We start from the raw sequence: 20895 nt of genomic DNA on the forward strand, positions 1-20895 counted from the left end.
CAGTCTAGGATAGATGCCATCAGGCCCTGGGGATTTGTCAGTTTTAATGTTACCTAAAAAACCTAACACTTCCTCCCTTGTAATGGAGATTCTCTCTAACAGGTCAACACCTCCCTCTGAGACTCCCAGTCAACAAGTCCCTCTCCTTTGTGAATACTGATGCAAAGTATTCTTTTAGGATCTCCCCTATTCCCTTGGGTTCTAAGCATAATTCCCCTCCTTTGTCCCTGAGAGGTCTGACTTTTTCTCTGACAACTCTTTTGTTCCTAACATATGAATAAAATGCCTTAGGATTCTCCTTAATCCTGTCTGCCAAGAACATTTCGTGGCCTCTTTTTGCCCTTCTAACTCCCCGTTTGAGTTCTTTCCTACTCTCTCTATATTCCTCCAGAGCTGCATCTGTTTTCAGTTGCCTGGACCTAACGTACGCCTCTCTTTTCTTTGTGATCAGATCCTCAATTTCCCTGGTTATCCACAGCTCTCGAATCCTACCTTTCCTATCCTTCCTTTTTACAGGCACATGCCTGTCCTGCAGCCTTATCAACTGTTCCTTAAAAGACTCCCACATGCCAGACGTGGACTTACCCCCGAACAACCTCTCCCAATCAACGGCCACCAATTCCTGTCTAATCCGGCTATAGTTAGCCTTCCCCCAATTTAGCACCCGACCCTTAGGACAACACTCATCCTTGCCCATTACTATCCTGAAGTTAAGAGTTGTGGTCACTATGTGAACAAAGCATCGTAGCTGTGAGGGACAGCTCGGTGGATAGGATATTAGGATGTAGATAGGCTGGAAAATTGGGCGGGGATCCTGGAATCAGGATTCAATCCTGGACCGGGGAGCGGCACGGGCTTGGAGGGCCGAAGGGCCTGTTCCTGTGCTGTATTGTTCTTTATTCTTTGTTCTTTTGTTCTTATTTGCCACATGTTCCCCTACCGAAACTTTGACAACCTGACCGGGCTCATTGCCCAGAACTAGATCCAGTATAGCCCCCTCTCTAGTTGGGCTATCTACATACTGTTCCAAAGAACCTTCCAGTATGCATTTTACAAATTCCTCCCCGTCCAGACCCCCAGCTCTAAGCACTTTCCAGTCTATACCAGGGAAATTGAAGTCTCCCACTACACCAACCCTATTTTTTCTGCACATATCCAGAATCTCCTGACATATCCGTTCCTCCACTTCCCGTGGGCTGTTGGGTGGCCTGTAGTATACCCCCAGCATAGTGATTGCACCTTTCCTGTTTCTGTAGCAACACCAGGTTAAAGTCACAGCGACTCATTACATGACCCCTCTAAATTGTCCACCCTCTGCACCGCTGTAATATGCTCCCTAACTAATACCGCTACTCCCCCACCTTTTTTAGCCCCTCCTCTGTCCCGCCTCAAACACTTATACCCCGGAATATTCAGCTGCCAGTCCTGTCCTTCTTTTAACCATATCTCCGTCACCGCAACCACATCCAAATTCCGCGTAAGCATTAAGGCCCCAAGTTCGTCTGTCTAGATGAGTATACGGCTTGTAGGAAGGGACTTAAGAAAGAAATTAGGAGAGCCAGAAGGGGTCACGAGAAGTCCTTGGCAGGTAAGATTAAGGAGGACCCTAAGGCGTTTGATAAATATGTGAAGAGTAAAAGGATGAGATGTGAAGGAATAGGACCTATAAAAGGTGAAGGTGAGAAAGTCTGTACAGAACCGGAAGAAATATCAGAGGTGCTTAATGAATATTTTACCTCGGTATTCATGGTGGAAAAAGACCTGGGTGGTTGTACTACAGGATTGAGGTGGACTGAAAAGATTGAGTATGTGGACATTAAGAAAGAGGATGTGTTGGAAATTTTGAATAGCATCAAGATAGATAAGTCGCCGGGACCGGATGGGATGTACCCCAGGTTACTGTGGGAGGCGAGGGAAGAGATTGCAGAGCCTCTGGCGATGATCTTTGCGTCGTCGATGGAGACGGGAGAGGTTCCGGAGGATTTGGAGGATTGCGGATGTGGTTCCTATATTGAAGAAGGGGAATAGGGATAGCCCAGGAAATTACCGACCGGTGAGTCTAACCTCAGTGGTTGGTAAGTTGATGGAGAAGATCCTGAGGGACAGGATTTACGAACATTTAGAGAAGTTTAGTATGCTCAAAAGTAGTCAGCACGGCTTTGTCAAAGGCAAATCGTGCCTTACGAGCCTGGTGGAGTTCTTTGAAAATGTGGCTAAACACATTGATGAAGGAAAAGCGGTAGATGTGGTTTACATGGACTTCAGCAAGTCGTTTGATAAGGTCCCCCATGCAAGACTTCTCGAGAAAGTGAGGGCATGGGATCCAAGGGGCTGTTGCCTTGTGGATTCAGAACTGGCTTGCCTGCAGAAGGCAGAGAGTGGTTGTCGATGGGTCTTTTTCTGAATGGAGGTCGGTCACCAGTGGAGTGCCCCAGGGATCTGTTCTGGGACCCTTGCTGTTTGTCATTTTCATAAATGACCTGGATGAGGAAGTGGAGGGATGGGTTGGTAAGTTTGCCAACGACACGAAGGTTGGTGGTGTTGTGGATAGTCTGGAGGGATGTCAGAAGCTGCAGCGTGACATAGATAGGATGCAAGACTGGGCGGAGAAGTGGCAGATGGACTTCAACCGGATAAATGTGTAGTGGTCCATTTTGGCAGGTCAAATGGGATGAAGGAGTATAATATCAAGGGTAAGACTCTTAGCAGTGTAGAGGATCAGAAGGATCATAGGACTCTTAAATCGGCCTCACAGGTAGAGGAGTTGGTTAAGAAGGCGTATGGTGTGCTGGCCTTCATCAATTGAGGGATTGAGTTTAGGAGTCGGGAGATAATGATGCAGTTTTATAAGACCCTCGTCAGACCCCACTTGGAGTCCTGTGCTCAGTTCTGGTCGCCTCATTACAGGAGGGATGTGGAAATGATTGAAAGGGTGCAGAGAAGATTTACAAGGATGTTGCCTGGATTGGTTGGCATGCCTTATGAGGATAGGCTGAGGGAGCTCGGTCTTTTCTCCTTGGAGAGACGAAGGATGAGAGGTGACCTGATAGAGGTGTACAAGATGTTGAGAGGCATAGGTCGGGTGGATTCTCGGAGGCTTTTTCCCAGGGCTGAAATGGCTGCTATGAGAGGACACATGTTTAAGGTGCTGGGGAGTAGGTACAGAGGAGATGTCAGGGGTAGGTTTTTCACTCAGAGAGTGGTGGGTGAGTGGAATCGGCTGCCGTCAGTGGTGGTGGAGGCAAACTCGATAGGGTCTTTTAAGAGACTTCTGGATGAGTACATGGGACTTAATTAGGATTGAAGGTTATAGGTAAGCCTATATATAAGCCTAGGTAGGTAGGGACATGACCGGCGCAACTTGTGGGCCGAAGGGCCTGTTTGTGCTGTACTTTTTCTATGTTCTATGGGTACGATGGTTATAGAGGGATACGGGCCAAATGTGGGCAATTGGGATTAGCTTAGGGGTTTAAAAAAAAGGGCGGCATGGACAAGTTGGGCCAAAGGGCCTGTTTCCATGCTGTAAACCTCTATGACTCTATGACCTGCCTCTCCCTCACCTTCCCCTCCCTCACCTGCACCTCCTTCAATCTGGTCTATTGCATTCGCTGCTCCCAATGCGGCCGACTCTACACCGGAGAGACTAAACGCAGACTGGGTGACCGCTTTGCTGAACACCTTCGGTCCGTCCGCAAGCAGGACCCAGACCTTCCTGTCTCTTGCCACTTCAGTACAGCCCCCCGCTCTCCTGTCCACCTTCACCACCCCCCCCACCCCCCTGCTCTCCTGTCCACCTTCACCACCCCCCCCCCCCCCCGCTCTCCTGTCCACCTTCACCACCCCCCCCCCCCCGCTCTCCTGTCCACCTTCACCACCCCCCACCCCCCTGTCCACCTTCACCCCCCCCCCGCTCTCCTGCCCACATGTCCGTCCTGGGCCTTTTGCAATGTTCCAGTGAAACCCAACGCAAACTGGAGGAACAGCACCTCATCTTCCCATTGGGCACTTTACAGCCTTCCGATCTGAACATTGAGTTCAACAACTTCAGAGCCTGAACTTTTCCTCCACCTTCACCATCCCCCACCCCCCCACGCCCCACCCCGCCCCACCCCGCCCCACTGTGGGGCTTCATTCCCCACACTCCACTAGAACCATCTGTTACCTGTCTCAGCTCGTCCTTTGATACTCTGCTTACCTTTGTCCTGCCAATTAAACATTCTAATGCTCGAATGGCCGCTATCAGCTCGCCTCTGAGCCATGATCACCAGCATTTATGTTCCCTTTGTCTTTCTGTCTGTGACATCTTTGTCGATCCACCCTCACGCTCACACTATAACTCTTGTCCTAATTTCCTTGTCTTCAGCTCTGACGAAGGGTCACCCAGACTTGAAACGTTGGCTCTATTCTCTCTCCACAGATCTGTCAGACCCGCTGAGATTTTCCAGCATTTTCTGTTTTGGGGGTTGAGGATGGGGATATTTGTGGGGTCTCCTCCTCCAGTGAGTTGTTTAATTGTCCACCACCATTCACAGCTGGATGTGGCAGGACTGCAGAGCTTGGATCTGATCCATTGGCTGTGGGATCTCCTAGTTCGAGATAACACATGCTGCTGCCATTGCACACAGTCCTGTGTTGTAGATTCACTGTGCAGTGGTCACTCCGACCGATACTGTCATGGACAGATGTATCTGTGACAGGCAGGTTGGTGAGGTTCAGTAGGTTTTTCCCTCTTGTTGGTTCCCTCACCACCTGTCGCAGTCCCAGTCTAGCAGCGATGTCCTTTAGGACCCGGCCAGCTCGATCTGTGGTGGAACTACTGAGCCGCTCTTGGTGATGGACATTGAAGTCCCCACCCAGAGTACATTCTGCACCCGCCACCCTCAGTGCTTCCTCCAAAGTGGTGTCAACATGGAGGAGCTGATTCACCAGCTGAGGGGACGGGGTGTGGTAATCAGCAGGAGGTTTCCTTGTCCATGTTTGACCCGGTGCCATGTGACTTCATGGGGGTCCAGAGTGGATACTGAGGACTCCTCGGGCAACTCTCTCCCGCCAGTGTACAACTGTGCCACCCTCACTCTGCTGGGTCTGTCCTGCTGGTGGGACAGGACATTCCCAGGAATGCTGGTGGAGGTGTCTGGGACATTATCTGTAAGGTATGATTCTGTGAGTGTGTCAGGCTGTTGCTTGACCAGTCTGTGAGATAACTCTCCCAATTCTAGCCGGGCCCCACTCCTGTTAGTGAGGAACCGACAGGACTGTGTGTGTCTTTGTTGTTTCTGATGCTGATCACTTCTCCAGTTTTATTCTGATTTGCATTTTCTGTAGTTTTTGGTACAACTGATTGGTTATTTCGAGAGCTGTTGAGAGTTAACCACATTACTGTGGCTAACTTTATTTATTAGTGTCACAAGTAGGCTTACATTAACACTGCAGTGAAGTTACTGTGAAAATCCCCTAGTCACCACACTCCGGCGCCTGTTCGGGTACACTGAGGGAGAATTTAGCACGGCCGATACACCTAATGTCTTTCAGACTGTGGGAGGAAACCCGCACAGACACGGGGAGAACATGCAAACTCCACACAGACAGTGACCCAAGGTGGGAATCAAACCCGGATCCCTGGCGCTGTGAGGCAGCAGCACTAATCACTGTGCCACTGTGCCACCTGGATGGTTTGCTGCACCATATCAGATGTTAGTCTGTGGGACTGGAGTCACGTGTTTGCCAGACTCAGTAAGATGATCCATTTCCAAATGCTGCAAGACCTGAAGAACATTCACACACACAAAACCCAGCTATGACACTGAAATCCCCCACTGACAACACCCTGGGGGTTACCATTGACCAGAAACTCAACGGGACTCACCACATAAACACAGTGGCTACAAGAGCAGGTCAGAGGCTGGGAAAACTGCGGCGAGTAACTCACCTCCTGACTCCCCAAAGCCTGTCCACCATCTACAAGGCACAAGTCAGGAGTGTGATGCAATACTCCCCACTTGCCTGGATGGGTGCGGCTCCAACAACACTCAAGAAACTCAACACCATCCAGGACAAAGCAGCCGCTTGATTAGCACCCCATCCACACACATTCAATCCCTCCATAACCATCGCACAGTGGCAGCCGTGTGTGCCGTCTATAAGATGCACTGCAGGAACTCACCAAAGCCCTTCAATAGCACCTTCCAATCCCACAACCTCTACCATCTAGAAGGACAAGGACAGCAGATACCTGGGAACACCACCACTTGGAGGTTCCCCTCCGAGTCAGTCACCATCCTGACTTGTAAATATCTCACCGTTCATTCACTGTCACTGGGTCAAAATCCTGGAACTCCCTAACAGCACTCTGGGTGTACCTACACCACAGGGACTGTGGCGGGTTCAGGAAGGCAGCTCACCGCCACCTTCTCAAGGGACAATTAGGAATGGGTAATATATGCTGCTCTAGCCAGCGACACCCACACTCCATGAATAAATCGGGAGGGTGACAGATTTCCTTCCTGAAAGGGCATTATCAAAGCAGGTGAGTTTTTGGAATAATCTGTAACCGTTATTGATACAAGGTTTTTATTCCAGATTGACTTAGTTCATGGAATTTCAATTCCTCAATTTCCACCTGTGGGACTTGAGTTTATCCCTCTGGATTATTTATGCAGCTGTCTGCATTACCTGCCCAGGAAAGCTACCAGTACGCCTCCGCTCTGGGTAATGCCCACTGGGCAAAGCAGCTTGTGTGTGCATCACCCCCTGGGAGCGATGGGCTTGTTTGTTTGGTAATGGTTTCCATTGGGGTAAGGGTGGCAGGGTGCTCCACCAATCAGATTCTGCTTGACTCTGGTAATTGACAGGAGTGCTGGTTGTTCAGCCAATGAGCTGTGGGAGGTGGGGCTGGGGCTGTGATTGACAGGTACTTGGTATAAAATTCAGCTGCTGGAACTCACCTGGTACTCTGAAATCTTCCAATCGGTAAGTGAAGGAGAGTTTGGAGAAACCTGTGGACAGGTGATTCCAGTCTATACGTTGATTAAATTGATGTTAGCTTTTTAATTGTAAATAGAAATCTTGAAGAAAGAAACTAAGTGAAAAATATTTGAGTGGTAAATTGATCAGATTATTTTCCAATGTTCTGATGTTTAGTGGACAGGAGTTGACCAATGAGATGTGGGTGAATTCTCATGTTGCTTTTAGCTGGAATGTTTTGTGGGGTGAGAATGATTCGCTTTTCTCCAGTCTAACGTTTTCCCTTACCCCCCCCAGATCTCCCTGGAGCAGATCTCCTCTTGGTCACTGCCAATCACACCAGTACCAACATGCTCTCCCAACTAGAAGGTGCCATGGATGCGATTATCAAAGTTTTCTACAAATACTCGGGCAAAGAGGGAGACAAATATACTCTCACCAAGGCTGAGCTTAAGGACCTGTTAAAAGGGGAACTTGTATCGTTCCTGAAGGTAAATTCTAAAATATTCGCTCAGATTTCAGAAACTGGTCGAGTCAATGATGCACCGCGCGGTTATTGCTGATTGGCTGTCCTCTGACTGGAGATGTTAGGACAGTAATTAGCTGTGAGGATCACAGGATCCCACCGTCCATTTCCGTCAGGGACTCGGAGCAGCGGAAAGTGACAATCCTTCCCTTTGACACTGCGAACCTCTGCTGTGAGAGCTCTCTGATTGGTGCAGATCAGCCGAGTAAACCACCAATCAGATCCAAATTGCTAACTTTGGGGAAAGCAGAAATTAGTTTACTTGAAAGAGAAACTCCCTTGGTGGCCTCCGAATACTCCAGGAGCTACACAGACCACAAAGAGGTTGCCTGAAGGGTAGTTCCTGTTTTAATGTAAGGAATTCCGTAGCCAATTTTCACACAGCAAGATCCCACAAACTGCAGTATGACCAGCTGTTTTTGGTGAATAGGTATTGGCCCCACAGCATCAGTGAGAACTCTGCTACTCCCCCAGATAGTCAATGTGGGACAGTTTACATCTATCCACTAGGGCAAGAGGGATCTCGGTACAATGTCTCACCTGAAAGATGGCACCACTGACAGTGCGGCACTCCCTCAGTACTGACCCTCTGACAGTGCGGCACTCCCTCAGTACTGACCCTCTGACAGTGCGGCACTCCCTCAGTACTGACCCTCTGACTGTGTGGCGCTCCCTCAGTACTGACCCTCTGACAGTGCGGCTCTCCCTCAGTACTGACCCTCTGACAGTGCGGCACTCCCTCAGTACTGACCCTCTGACAGTGCGGCACTCCCTCAGTACTGACCCTCTGACAGTGCGGCACTCCCTCAGTACTGACCCTCTGACTGTGTGGCGCTCCCTCAGTACTGACCCTCTGACAGTGCGGCTCTCCCTCAGTACTGACCCTCTGACAGTGCGGCACTCCCTCAGTACTGACCCTCTGACAGTGCGGCACTCCCTCAGTACTGACCCTCTGACAGTGCGGCACTCCCTCAGTACTGACCCTCTGACAGTGCGGCACTCCCTCAGCACTGACCCTCTGACAGTGCGGCACTCCCTCAGTACTGACCCTCTGACAGTGCGGCACTCCCTCAGTACTGACCCTCTGACTGTGTGGCGCTCCCTCAGTACTGACCCTCTGACAGTGCGGCTCTCCCTCAGTACTGACCCTCTGACAGTGCGGCACTCCCTCAGTACTGACCCTCTGACAGTGCGGCACTCCCTCAGTACTGACCCTCTGACAGTGCGGCACTCCCTCAGTACTGACCCTCTGACAGTGCGGCACTCCCTCAGCACTGACCCTCTGACAGTGCGGCGCTCCCTCAGTACTGATCCTCTGACAGTGCGGCGCTCCCTCAGTACTGATCCTCTGACAGTGCGGCGCTCCCTCAGTACTGATCCTCTGACAGTGCGGCGCTCCCTCAGTACTGATCCTCTGACAGTGCGGCGCTCCCTCAGTACTGATCCTCTGACAGTGCGGCGCTCCCTCAGTACTGATCCTCTGACAGTGCGGCGCTCCCTCAGTACTGACCCCCTGACAGTGCGGCACTCCCTCAGTACTGACCCTCTGACAGTGCAGCACTCCCTCAGTACTGACCCTCTGACAGTGCAGCACTCCCTCAGTACTGACCCTCTGACAGTGTGACACTCCCTCAGTACTGACCCTCTGACAGTGCGGCACTCCCTCAGTACTGACCCTCTGACAGTGCGGCACTCCCTCAGTACTGACCCTCTGACAGTGCGGCACTCCCTCAGTACTGACCCTCTGACAGTGCGGCACTCCCTCAGTACTGACCCTCTGACAGTGCGGCACTCCCTCAGTACTGACCCTCTGACAGTGTGGCGCTCCCTCAGCTCTGACCCTCTGGCGGTGCGGCACTCCCTCAGCTCTGACCCTCTGGCAGTGCGGCACTCCCTCAGAGCTGACCCTCTGGCAGTGCGGCACTCCCTCAGCTCTGACCCTCTGGCAGTGCGGCACTCCCTCAGAGCTGACCCTCTGGCAGTGCGGCACTCCCTCAGCACTGACCCTCTGGCAGTGCGGCACTCCTGATGTGGAGATGTCGGCGTTGGACTGGGGTAAACACAATAAGAGTTTTAACAACACCAGGTTAAAGTCCAACAGGTTTATTTGGTAGCAAATACCATTAGCTTTCGGAGCGCTGCTGCTTCATCAGATGGAGTGGAAATCTGCTCTCAAACAGGGCACAAAGACACAAAATCAAGTTACAGAATACTGATTAGAATGCGAATCTCGACAGCCAACCAGGTCTTAAAGATACAGACAATGTGAGTGGAGGGAGCACTCCCTCAGTGCTGACCCTCTAAGAGTGCAGCACTCCCTCAGTATTGCAAGTGCCAACCTAGATGTTTGTGGGGCAGCACGGTGGCACAGTGATTAGCACTGCTGCCTCACAGTGCCCGGGACCCGGGCTTGAGTCCCGGTTTGGGTTACAGTCTGTGTGGAGTCTGCATGTTCTCCCCGTGTCTGCGTGGGTTTCCTCCGGGTGCTCCGGTTTCCTCCCACAGTCTGAAAGACATGCTGGTTAGGTGGATTGGCTAAATTCTCCCTCAGTGTACCCGAACAGGCGCCAGAGTGTGGTGACTGGGGGATTTTCACAGTAACTTCATTGCAGTGTTAATGTAAGCCTTACTTGTGACATTAATCTCTGGCATGAGGCTCGAATCCACAGTTTTCTGATTCTAGTGGTCCAAGCTAACACCTGGCTGAGCGTGATACCCGAGACACAACGCAAGATGCACTGAACAACTGGAGCACAGGCTCACATCTGCATCCCGGTGCCAACTCGCATTGCCCTGCCAGGGGAGAGCTGCAACCAGCCACCTCTCATTAATAACCCATAGGCAGCCATGGGGCTCGTACTGGGGAAGGTGTGACCTCTATGAGAAGGATGGTCTACACCTTAATCAGAAGGGGACCAATATCCTGGGGGGTAAATTTGCTAAGGCCATGCAGGGAGGTTTAAACTGATTCGGGGGGGGGGGAGGGATCCTGAGTAGTGGGGCTGAAAGTGAGGGATGCATGGATGGGGACTGCAATGCACGGCATTGCAGAGGTGGGGTGGAGCAGGGTTTGAAATGTGTATACTTCAATGCCAGGAGTATTCGCAATAAAGTGGGTGAACTTGCAGCGTGGATCAGTACCTGGGACTTCGATGTTGTGGCTATTTCAGAGACATGGATAGAGCAGGGGCAGGAATGGATGCTGCAGGTCCCGGGGTTCAAATGTTTTAGTCGAAGTAGGGAAGGAGGTAGAAGAGGGGGAGGGGTAGCATTATTGGTCAGAGATTGTATCACAGTGTCAGAGAGGAGGTTTGATGAGGACTTATCTGTTGAGGTAGTATGGGCGGAGATTAGAAATAGGAGAGGAGAGGTCACCCTGTTGGGAGTCTTTTATAGACCTCCTAAAAGTTCTAGAGAGGTTGAGGAAAGGATTGCGGAGTCAATCCTGCTTAGGAGTGAAAGTAATAGGGCAATTGTTATGGGGGATTTTAACTTGACTAATATTGACTGGAATTGTTATAGCTCTAGCTCGTTAGAGGGGTCAGTTTTTGTTCAAAGCGTGCAGGAAGGTTTTTTGACTCAGTATGTAGACAGGCCAACTAGAGGTGAGGCTATATTGGATCTGGTGCTGGGAAATGAGCCAGACCAGGTGCTAGACTTGGAAGTTGGTGTGCATTTTGGTGATAGTGACCACAATTCGGTTACGTTCACCTTAGTGATGGAAAGGGATAGGCATGAACCTCGGGCCAGTGGTTTTAGCTGGGGGAAGGGTAATTATGAGGCTATTAGGAGAGAATTAGGAAACATAGGTTGGACTAGGAGATTACAGGGACTGGGAACGTCCGACATGTGGAGTTTTTTCAAGGAGCAGCTACTGCGAGTCTGTGATAGGTATGTCCCTGTCAGGCAAGGAGGAATTGGTAGGGCTAGGGAACCGTGGTGCACCAAAAAAGTTTCTTTGTTGGTTAAAAAGAAAAAGGAGGCTTATGTTCGGATGAGACGTGAGCACTCGGGTAGTGCACTAGAAAGCTTTAGATTGGCTAAGAGGGAGTTGAAGAGCGAGCTTAGAAGGGCTAAAAGGGGACATGAGAAGACTTTGGCAGATAGGGTTAAAGAGAATCCTAAGGCGTTCTATAGGTATGTCAAGAACAGAAGGTTGGTTAGGGCAAGTTTAGGGCCAGTTATAGATGGCAGAGGGAAGTTATGTGTGGAACCGGAGGAGATTGGTGAAGCATTGAACCAATATTTCTCTTCGGTGTTCACGCAAGGGGACATGAATATAGCTGAGGAGGACACTGGGTTGCAAGGGAGTAGAATAGACAGTATTACAGTTGATAAGGAGGATGTGCAGGATATTCTGGAGGGTCTGAAAATAGATAAATCCCCTGGTCCGGATGGGATTTATCCAAGGATTCTCTGGGAGGCAAGAGAAGTGATTGCAGAGCCTCTGGCTCTGATCTTCAGGTCGTCGTTGGCCTCTGGTATAGTACCAGAAGATTGGAGGTTAGCGAATGTTGTCCCATTGTTTAAGAAGGGGAACAGAGACTTCCCCGGGAATTATAGACCGGTGAGTCTCACTTCTGTTGTCGGCAAGATGTTGGAAAAAATTATAAGGGATAGGATTTATAGTTATTTGGAGAGTAATGAATTGATAGGTGATAGTCAGCATGGTTTTGTGGCAGGTAGGTCGTGCCTTACTAACCTTATTGAGTTTTTTGAGAAAGTGACCAAGGAGGTGGATGGGGGCAAGGCAGTGGACGTGGTATATATGGATTTTAGTAAGGCGTTTGATAAGGTTCACCATGGTAGGCTTCTGCAGAAAATGCAGATGTATGGGATTGGGGGTGATCTAGGAAATTGGATCAGGAATTGGCTAGCGGATAGGAAACAGAGGGTGGTGGTTGATAGTAAATATTCATCATGGAGTGCGGTTACAAGTGGTGTACCTCAGGGATCTGTTTTGGGGCCACTGCTGTTTGTAATATTTATTAATGATCTGGATGAGGGTATAGTTGGGTGGATTAGCAAATTTGCTGATGACACCAAAGTCGGTGGTGTGGTAGACAGTGAGGAAGGGTGTCGTAGTTTGCAGGAAGACTTAGACAGGTTGCAAAGTTGGGCCGAGAGGTGGCGGATGGAGTTTAATGCGGAGAAGTGTGAGGTAATTCACTTTGGTAGGAATAACAGATGTGTTGAGTATAGGGCTAACGGGAGGACTTTGAATAGTGTGGAGGAGCAGAGGGATCTAGGTGTATGTGTGCATAGATCCCTGAAAGTTGGGAATCAAGTAGATAAGGTTGTTAAGAAGGCATATGGTGTCTTGGCGTTTATTGGTAGGGGGATTGAATTTAGGAGTCGTAGCGTTATGTTGCAACTGTACACAACTCTGGTGCGGCCGCACTTGGAGTACTGTGTGCAGTTCTGGTCCCCACATTACAGGAAGGATGTGGAGGCTTTGGAGAGGGTGCAGAGGAGGTTTACCAGGATGTTGCCTGGTATGGAGGGGAGATCCTATGAGGAGAGGCTGAGGGATTTGGGATTGTTTTCGCTGGAAAGGCGGCGGCTAAGAGGGGATCTTATTGAAACATATAAGATGATTAGAGGTTTAGATAGGGTGGATAGTGATAGCCTTTTTCCTCTGATGGAGAAATCCAGCACGAGGGGGCATGGCTTTAAATTGAGGGGGGGTAGTTATAGAACCGATGTCAGGGGTAGGTTCTTTACCCAGAGGGTGGTGAGGGATTGGAATGCCCTGCCAGCATCAGTAGTAAATGCGCCTAGTTTGGGGGCGTTTAAGAGATCCGTAGATAGGTTCATGGACGAAAAGAAATTGGTTTAGGTTGGAGGGTCACAGTTTTTTTTTTAACTGGTCGGTGCAACATCTTGGGCCGAAGGGCCTGTTCTGCGCTGTAATGTTCTATGTTCTATGTTTTAACACACAGCTGCCCTGCTGCGTGGCTACAATTACTGATGTGAAACCCAGGACATGAGTAATTCCAGTTCCGATGTATTTTGACAGAGTAACTGGAAGGGTTTACACCACATTCGTTGCAACATAACAGGGAGTGGGATTAAACCGGGTGAAATATTAGAGGATACAGGATGAAACTTGCTTTGGAGTGCTGTGAACAGTTCTGGTCTCCATGTAATTAAAACTGTACAGAGGCATGAGAGAAAGTGAGACAATAACTTACAAAGAACTGAGAGATTGTCAGGAAAGATAGAGATTGAGGATTGCCCTGAACAAGGTGTTCAAATATCATGAAGGGCTTTGACAGGATAGATGGACAGCAGATATTTCCATTTGTGGGAGGGGGGGCAGTGAGGTGGGGGGCGAGAAATATAAGATAATCATTAATAAATCCAATCAGGAATTCCGGAGAAACTCCGTGATGAGAATGTGAACTCTCCACAATGCGACACTGAGTGGTCAATGTGAATCCTGTGGATAGGTTTCAGGGGGTATCTGGATAAACACATGAGGGATCGGGGATAGTGATAGGATGAGATGGAGTTCTGGTCATCCTATTATAGAAAGGATATTATTAAACTAGAAAGAGTGCAGAAAGGATTTACTAGGATGCTGCCGGGACTTGATGGATTGAGTTATAAGGAGAGGCTGGATAGACTGGGACTTATTTCCCTGGAGTGTAGGAGGCTGAGGGGTGACCTTATAGAGGTCTATAAAATAATGAGGGGCATCGATCAGCTAGATAGTCAATATCTTTTCCCAAAGGTAGGGGAGTCTAAAACTAGAGGGCATAGGTTTAAGGTGAGAGGGGAGAGATACAAAACGGTCCAGGGGGCAATTTTTTCACACAGAGGGTGGTGAGTGTCTGGAACGAGCTGCCAGAGGTAGTAGTAGAGGCGAGTACAATTTTGTCTTTTAAAAAGCATTTAGATAGTTACATGGGTACGATGGGTACAGAGGGATATGGGCCAAATACGGGCAATTGGGACTAGCTTAGGGGTTTAAAAAAAACGGGCAGCATGGACAAGTTGGGCCGAGGGATTGTTTCCATACTGTAAATCTTTGTGACTCTATGAGGGGGTTGAAGGAGGCTGGTCTGGAGCATAAACACTAGCATGGAGTGGGTGGACTGGATGGCCTGTTTGTTGCTGTAATTTTGATGTTGAACAGAAACCATCATTTGTTCTGTTGATAGAAAAATCTCTCCGGAGAAAGTTTGAAAGTCCGGGGTACACATCCTCAAACTATCGTCTTTCAAGAAAATAAATCAATGTGTAGATTTTACTGAGATAGCAACAAGGAGCCAATCGGAGGATACGGGGTTGGGGCGGGGGGGGGGGGGGGGGTGCATTTAGGGCTGAGATGAGGAGAAACTTCTTCACACAGAGGATGGGGAAGCTGTGGAGGTCGTGTCACTGACACTGGTGGCATCGGGAGAGCGGCGTTGAGATAGACAAATGACCATATTGAATAGTGCAGCAGGCTCGAAGGGCTGAATGGCCTCCTCCGGCAGCTGATACGAATCGGTCTGGACTTTGTGTTAATTTACTCTGTGTCACAGCCCCCTGAAACCCGCCCCCCCCCCCGCCCCCCCCAATTACTCACAGAATCCCACCCCCCCACATCAACCTGCATATACACGACAACAATCCCAGGGTCCTCCTGGTCAAAGTGCCACTCATCCCCTCCTCATTCCCACTGGGATTAAACTCAGAGTCAGCAGGTCAACCCCATTCAGAGAACTGGAACGGGATAGGTTACTGGGTGTGGTGGAGGGGAGGGGGAGGGGGAAGAGGGGTGGGGAGGGGGTGGGGAGGGGAAGAGGGGTGGGGAGGGGGTGGGGAGGGGGTGGGGGGATTGGGAGGGGCAGGGGTGTGAGGTGAGGCAGGGGGTGAGGAGGGGGATGGAAGATAGGGAGGGGGTGGGGAAGGGATAGGGAGGGGGTGGGCAGAGGAGTGGGGAGGTGGGGGTGGGAATGGGGACGGGGACGGTGTGGGGATGGGGGGAGGAAGGTTCAATGGGATGAGATCACAGACTGTAACATTTTGCCCAGTGTCTGACATTGTTGCTCTGTTGATGTGGAAAGTTCCTGGGAGTGCTTTGTTCAGAGTAATCGTCTGAATTGTACCCAAAGAAAACACACTCACTATAAAGCAGCGGGAAGTAACCTTATTAAATAACCCAGGTAAATAACACAGGATTGGTTACTCTGGAGAGAGGCAGCTCGACCACAGGCAATGAAGTTGCCCAGGATCTGTACAAGCTGCCTGTGTCCTGCTGTGTGACACTCTTCACTAACTCCCCCCAGTCAGTAATGAGGGTTCACAACTCAATCAGTTGCAGCAAAAGGGAAAGTCTGCACGGGGTAGGACAGAGGTATCTACTGCCCTGCGGGGCAAAGCTTGTTCCTCAATCCTGAGGGGATTGGCAGCTGCCAACACCCCAACAATGTGAAAGAATTATACTTTGAGTTTAGAATGAATGTTTGAGGCGATAATCTGTCTGAGATTCGACTGATTCTTGCAAGAAGGAATCTCAGGAAAAATTACCAAATGCTGTATTGTCAGGAAGAGGAGTGGGGGGGAGAGGAGAGAACGGGGGTAGGTCTGGGGCAGGAGGGGAGGGATAGCGGGGAGAGGGGTGGGGGAAAGTGGTGGGATGTTGGGGGAGAAGGGGAAAGGGGTGTGCGCAGAAATGCCCATCGCTTGTCAGAGCTCATTAACTGAACGCTGAAATACTTCCCTGTCGCCTCACAACAGAATGCAATTTAATATCAGATTTTAAAAGTGTGTGAGACTACATTCCAACTCCGACCCCTGAATCCCAAACCAAAGTGAGCAAAGGGGATCACAGTACGAGATGAAGCAGTGGGCCGGAGGCTGGGCCGGAGGGACAGGCTGGGCCGGAGGGGCAGGCTGGGCCGGAGGGGCAGGCTGGGCCGGAGGGGCAGGCTGGGCCGGAGGGGCAGGCTGGGCCGGAGGGGCAGGCTGGGCCGGAGGGGCAGGCTGGGCCGGAGGGGCAGGCTGGGCCGGAGGGGCAGGCTGGGCCGGAGGGGCAGGCTGGGCCGGAGGGGCAGGCTGGGCCGGAGGGGCAGGCTGGGCCGGAGGGGCAGGCTGGGCCGGAGGGGCAGGCTGGGCCGGAGGGGCAGGCTGGGCCGGAGGGGCAGGCTGGGCCGGAGGGGCAGGCTGGGCCGGAGGGGCAGGCTGGGCCGGAGGGGCAGGCTGGGCCGGAGGGGCAGGCTGGGCCGGAGGGGCAGGCTGGGCCGGAGGGACAGGCTGGGCTGGAGGCTGGGCCGGAGGGGCAGGCTGGGCCTGGGGGGCAGGCTGGGCCGGAGGGGCAGGCTGGGCCGGAGGGGCAGGCTGGGCCGGAGGGGCAGGCTGGGCCGGAGGGGCAGGTTGGGCCGGAGGGGCAGGTTGGGCCGGAGGGGCAGGTTGGGCCGGAGGGGCAGGTTGGGCCGGAGGGGCAGGTTGGGCCGGAAGGGCTGGTTGGGCCGGAAGGGCTGGTTGGGCCGGAAGGGCAGGTTGGGCCGGAAGGGCAGGTTGGGACGGAGGGGCAGGTTGGGCCGGAGGGGCAGGTTGGGCCGGAGGGGCAGGTTGGGCCGGAGGGGCAGGTTGGGCCGGAGGGGCAGGTTGGGCCGGAGGGGCAGGCTGGGCCGGAGGGGCAGGCTGGGCCGGAGGGGCAGGTTGGGCCGGAGGGGCAGGTTGGGCCGGAGGGGCAGGTTGGGCCGGAGGGGCAGGCTGGGCCGGAGGGGCAGGCTGGGCCGGAGGGGCAGGCTGGGCCGGAGGGGCAGGCTGGGCCGGAGGGGCAGGCTGGGCCGGAGGGGCAGGTTGGGCCGGAGGGGCAGGTTGGGCCGGAGGGGCAGGTTGGGCCGGAGGGGCAGGTTGGGCCGGAGGGGCAGGTTGGGCCGGAGGGGCAGGTTGGGCCGGAGGGGCAGGTTGGGCCGGAGGGGCAGGTTGGGCCGGAGGGGCAGGTTGGGCCGGAGGGGCAGGTTGGGCCGGAGGGGCAGGTTGGGCCGGAGGGGCAGGTTGGGCCGGAGGGGCAGGTTGGGCCGGAGGGGCAGGTTGGGCCGGAGGGGCAGGTTGGGCCGGAGGGGCAGGTTGGGCCGGAAGGGCAGGTTGGGCCGGAAGGGCAGGTTGGGCCGGAAGGGCAGGTTGGGCCGGAAGGGCAGGTTGGGCCGGAAGGGCAGGTTGGGACGGAAGGGCAGGTTGGGACGGAAGGGCAGGTTGGGACGGAAGGGCAGGTTGGGACGGAAGGGCAGGTTGGGACGGAAGGGCAGGTTGGGACGGAAGGGCAGGTTGGGACGGAGGGGCAGGCTGGGCCGGAGGGGCAGGCTGGGCCGGAGGGGCAGGCTGGGCCGGAGGGGCAGGCTGGGCCGGAGGGGCAGGTTGGGCCGGAGGGGCAGGTTGGGCCGGAGGGGCAGGTTGGGCCGGAGGGGCAGGTTGGGCCGGAGGGGCAGGTTGGGCCGGAGGGGCAGGTTGGGCCGGAGGGGCAGGTTGGGCCGGAGGGGCAGGCTGGGCCGGAGGGGCAGGTTGGGCCGGAGGGGCAGGTTGGGCCGGAGGGGCAGGTTGGGCCGGAGGGGCAGGTTGGGCCGGAGGGGCAGGTTGGGCCGGAGGGGCAGGTTGGAGGTGCAGGCTGGGTTGGAGGTGCAGGCTGGGTTGGAGGTGCAGGCTGGGTTGGAGGTGCAGGCTGGGTTGGAGGTGCAGGCTGGGTTGGAGGTGCAGGCTGGGTTGGAGGTGCAGGCTGGGTTGGAGGTGCAGGCTGGGTTGGAGGTGCAGGCTGGGTTGGAGGTGCAGGCTGGGTTGGAGGTGCAGGCTGGGTTGGAGGTGCAGGCTGGGTTGGAGGTGCAGGCTGGGTTGGAGGTGCAGGTTGGGCTGGAGGTGCAGGCTGGGTTGGAGGTGCAGGCTGGGATATCAGAATCAGGTGCAGACACACCATGGATTCAAGCACACCACAAAATTGCAGATTCCCCCAGCCCGGTATTGCTGCATATTTAATCTGAAGCATTCTCCTGTAATCAGCTGTCTCACTGCAGTAATTACCTTCCAATTATCACCAAATTAAGGTCTCCACCCGTCTGCAGAATGTTCAGCGGTGCCTTCTGACTCACAACATTATCGCTTATTATTCCAGAATAAGACCACAGAAATCTAGGCCGACATTCCCAGTGCCTTATAGTGGGAGTGCCGCCCTGTCCGGGTCAGTACTGAGGGAGTGCTGCACTGTCAGAGAGTCAGTACTGAGGGAGTGCTGCACTGCCAGAGGGTCAGTGCTGAGGGAGTGCTGCACTGTCAGAGGGTCAGTACTGAGGGAGTGCCGCACTGTCAGAGGGTCAGTACTGAGGGAGTGCCGCACTGTCAGAGGGTCAGTACTGAGGGAGTGCCGCACTGTCAGAGGGTCAGTACTGAGGGAGTGCCGCACTGTCAGAGGGTCAGTACTGAGGGAGTGCCGCACTGTCAGAGGGTCAGTACTGAGGGAGAGCCGCATTGTCAGAGGGTCAGTACTGAGGGAGTGCCGCCCTGTCAGAGGGTCAGGACTGAGGGAGTGCCGCCCTGTCAGAGGGTCAGTACTGAGGGAGTGTCACACTGTCAGAGGGTCAGTACTGAGGGAGTGCCGCACTGTCAGAGGGTCAGTACTGAGGGAGTGCCGCACTGTCAGAGGGTCAGTACTGAGGGAGTGTCACACTGTCAGAGGGTCAGTACTGAGGGAGTGTCACACTGTCAGAGGGTCAGTGCTGAGGGAGTGCCGCACTGTCAGAGGGTCAGTACTGAGGGAGTGTCGCACTGTCAGAGGGTCAGTGCTGAGCGAGTGTCACACTGTCAGAGGGTCAGTGCTGAGGGAGTGTCACACTGTCAGAGGGTCAGTGCTGAGGGAGTGTCGCTCTGTCAGAGGGTCAGTGCTGAGGGAGTGTCACACTGTCAGAGGGTCAGTGCTGAGGGAGTGTCGCACTGTCAGAGGGTCAGTGCTGAGGGAGTGTCACACTGTCAGAGGGTCAGTACTGAGGGAGTGCCGCACTGTCAGAGGGTCAGTGCTGAGGGAGTGCCGCACTGTCAGAGGGTCAGTGCTGAGGGAGTGTCACACTGTCAGAGGTGTCATCTTTAATTAAATCCAGGGAGAAGATTCCTCGTGTCCTGAACGGGTATTTATCCATAAACCAGAAAACATTTCAAGTTAGGTCATAAAATCCAATATCTAAAGTTTTTCCGGAGACACTGATTGGATCAAAGTCCTGTTCCTCCCGATTTGATGTTCCCTTCCCAGAACAGGCTGCTCCCAGGAGCGATTTCCCCCGGAGGAGGTTTAAAGAATGTACGAACTGTCATGGTTTAATCTTGTCTCTTGCTGCAGTATCAGAAAGATCCCAATTCTGTGGAAAGGATCATGAGGGATTTGGATATAAACCGAGACGGACAGGTGGATTTCGAGGAGTTCATTCACTTGGTCACAGCGCTGACCATCGCCTGCAATGAGTTCTTTGTGGAGCTCCTGAAGAAACAGGGCAAGTTGTGAGGAGGAGGATGAAGGAGCTAACTGTGTGCTGAATGTGTGATGTGTAAACTGTGCTGAACCGTCTTTGTAAATTCTCAAACGCTGGACATTGCTTTTCCTGCTTCAATAAATCGGACTGACTGAGACCTCGCATTCCAATCACTATTTCCGTGTTTTACCAGAGTTTGAAATTCAACAACAACATGTTGCATTGATGTATCTATCACCTTTCATGTGGTAAAACATCCTGATGTTCTTCACCCTGTGACTGACTACACAGCCACAAAACACAGAAGTGACCAAAAACATAGACGTCAGTTTTAGGGAGGACATTAAAGGAGCAGAGAGGAGGTTACAGAGATAGGGAGGGGGTTGGAGGAGGTTACAGAGATAGGGAGGGGTGTAGGGGGCTGGAGGAGGTTACAGAGATAGGGAGGGGGTTGGAGGAGGTTACAGAGATAGGGAGGGGTGTAGGGGGCTGGAGGAGGTTACAGAGATAGGGAGGTGTGGAGGGGCTGGAGGAGGTTACAGAGATAAGGAGGGGTGGAGGAGGTTACAGAGATAGGGAGGGGATGTAGGGGCTAGAGGAGGTACAGAGATAGGGAGGGGGTGTAGAGGCTGAAGGAGGTTCAGAGATAGGGAGGGGGTGCAGAGGCTGGAGGGGTTTACAGAGATAGGGAAGGGGTGTAGGGACTGGAAGAGGTACAGAGATAGGGAGGGGATGCAGGGGCTGGAGGCGGTTACAGAGATCGGGAGGGAGTGTAGAGGCTGGAGGAGGTTACAGAGATAGGGAGGGGGTGTAGGGGGCTGGAGGAAGTACACAGATAGGGAGGGGCTGTCGGGGGCTGTCGGAGGTACAGAAATAGGGAGCGGTGTAGGGGCTGGAGGAGGTTACAGCGATAGGGAGGGGTGCCGGGGCTGGAGGACGGGACAGAGATACGGAGGGGGT

General features: G+C 53.0%; 1 protein-coding gene across 1 annotated transcript; it reads left to right on the forward strand.

The window, feature by feature from the left end:
- Positions 1-7279: 7279 nt before the first annotated feature.
- LOC144486865 (protein S100-A1-like) lies at positions 7280-20041 on the forward strand. The gene is made up of 2 exons (XM_078204887.1): positions 7280-7454; positions 19806-20041. The coding sequence occupies exons 1-2, from the start codon at positions 7314-7316 to the stop codon at positions 19965-19967; spliced, it is 303 nt and encodes a 100-aa protein (XP_078061013.1). The 5' UTR covers positions 7280-7313; the 3' UTR covers positions 19968-20041.
- The last annotated feature ends 854 nt before the right edge of the window (positions 20042-20895 follow it).

The sequence above is a fragment of the Mustelus asterias genome, unplaced genomic scaffold, assembly GCF_964213995.1.
Source record: "Mustelus asterias unplaced genomic scaffold, sMusAst1.hap1.1 HAP1_SCAFFOLD_495, whole genome shotgun sequence".
Taxonomy (NCBI): domain Eukaryota; kingdom Metazoa; phylum Chordata; class Chondrichthyes; order Carcharhiniformes; family Triakidae; genus Mustelus; species Mustelus asterias.

Bases quoted from the DNA above. Each gene is read 5' to 3' on its own strand.
- LOC144486865 (XM_078204887.1), top strand. From the start codon at position 7,314: ATGCTCTCCCAACTAGAAGGTGCCATGGATGCGATTATCAAAGTTTTC. The intron at 7,455-19,805 runs GTAAATTCTAAA...CTCTTGCTGCAG, and splicing joins AACTTGTATCGTTCCTGAAG to TATCAGAAAGATCCCAATTC.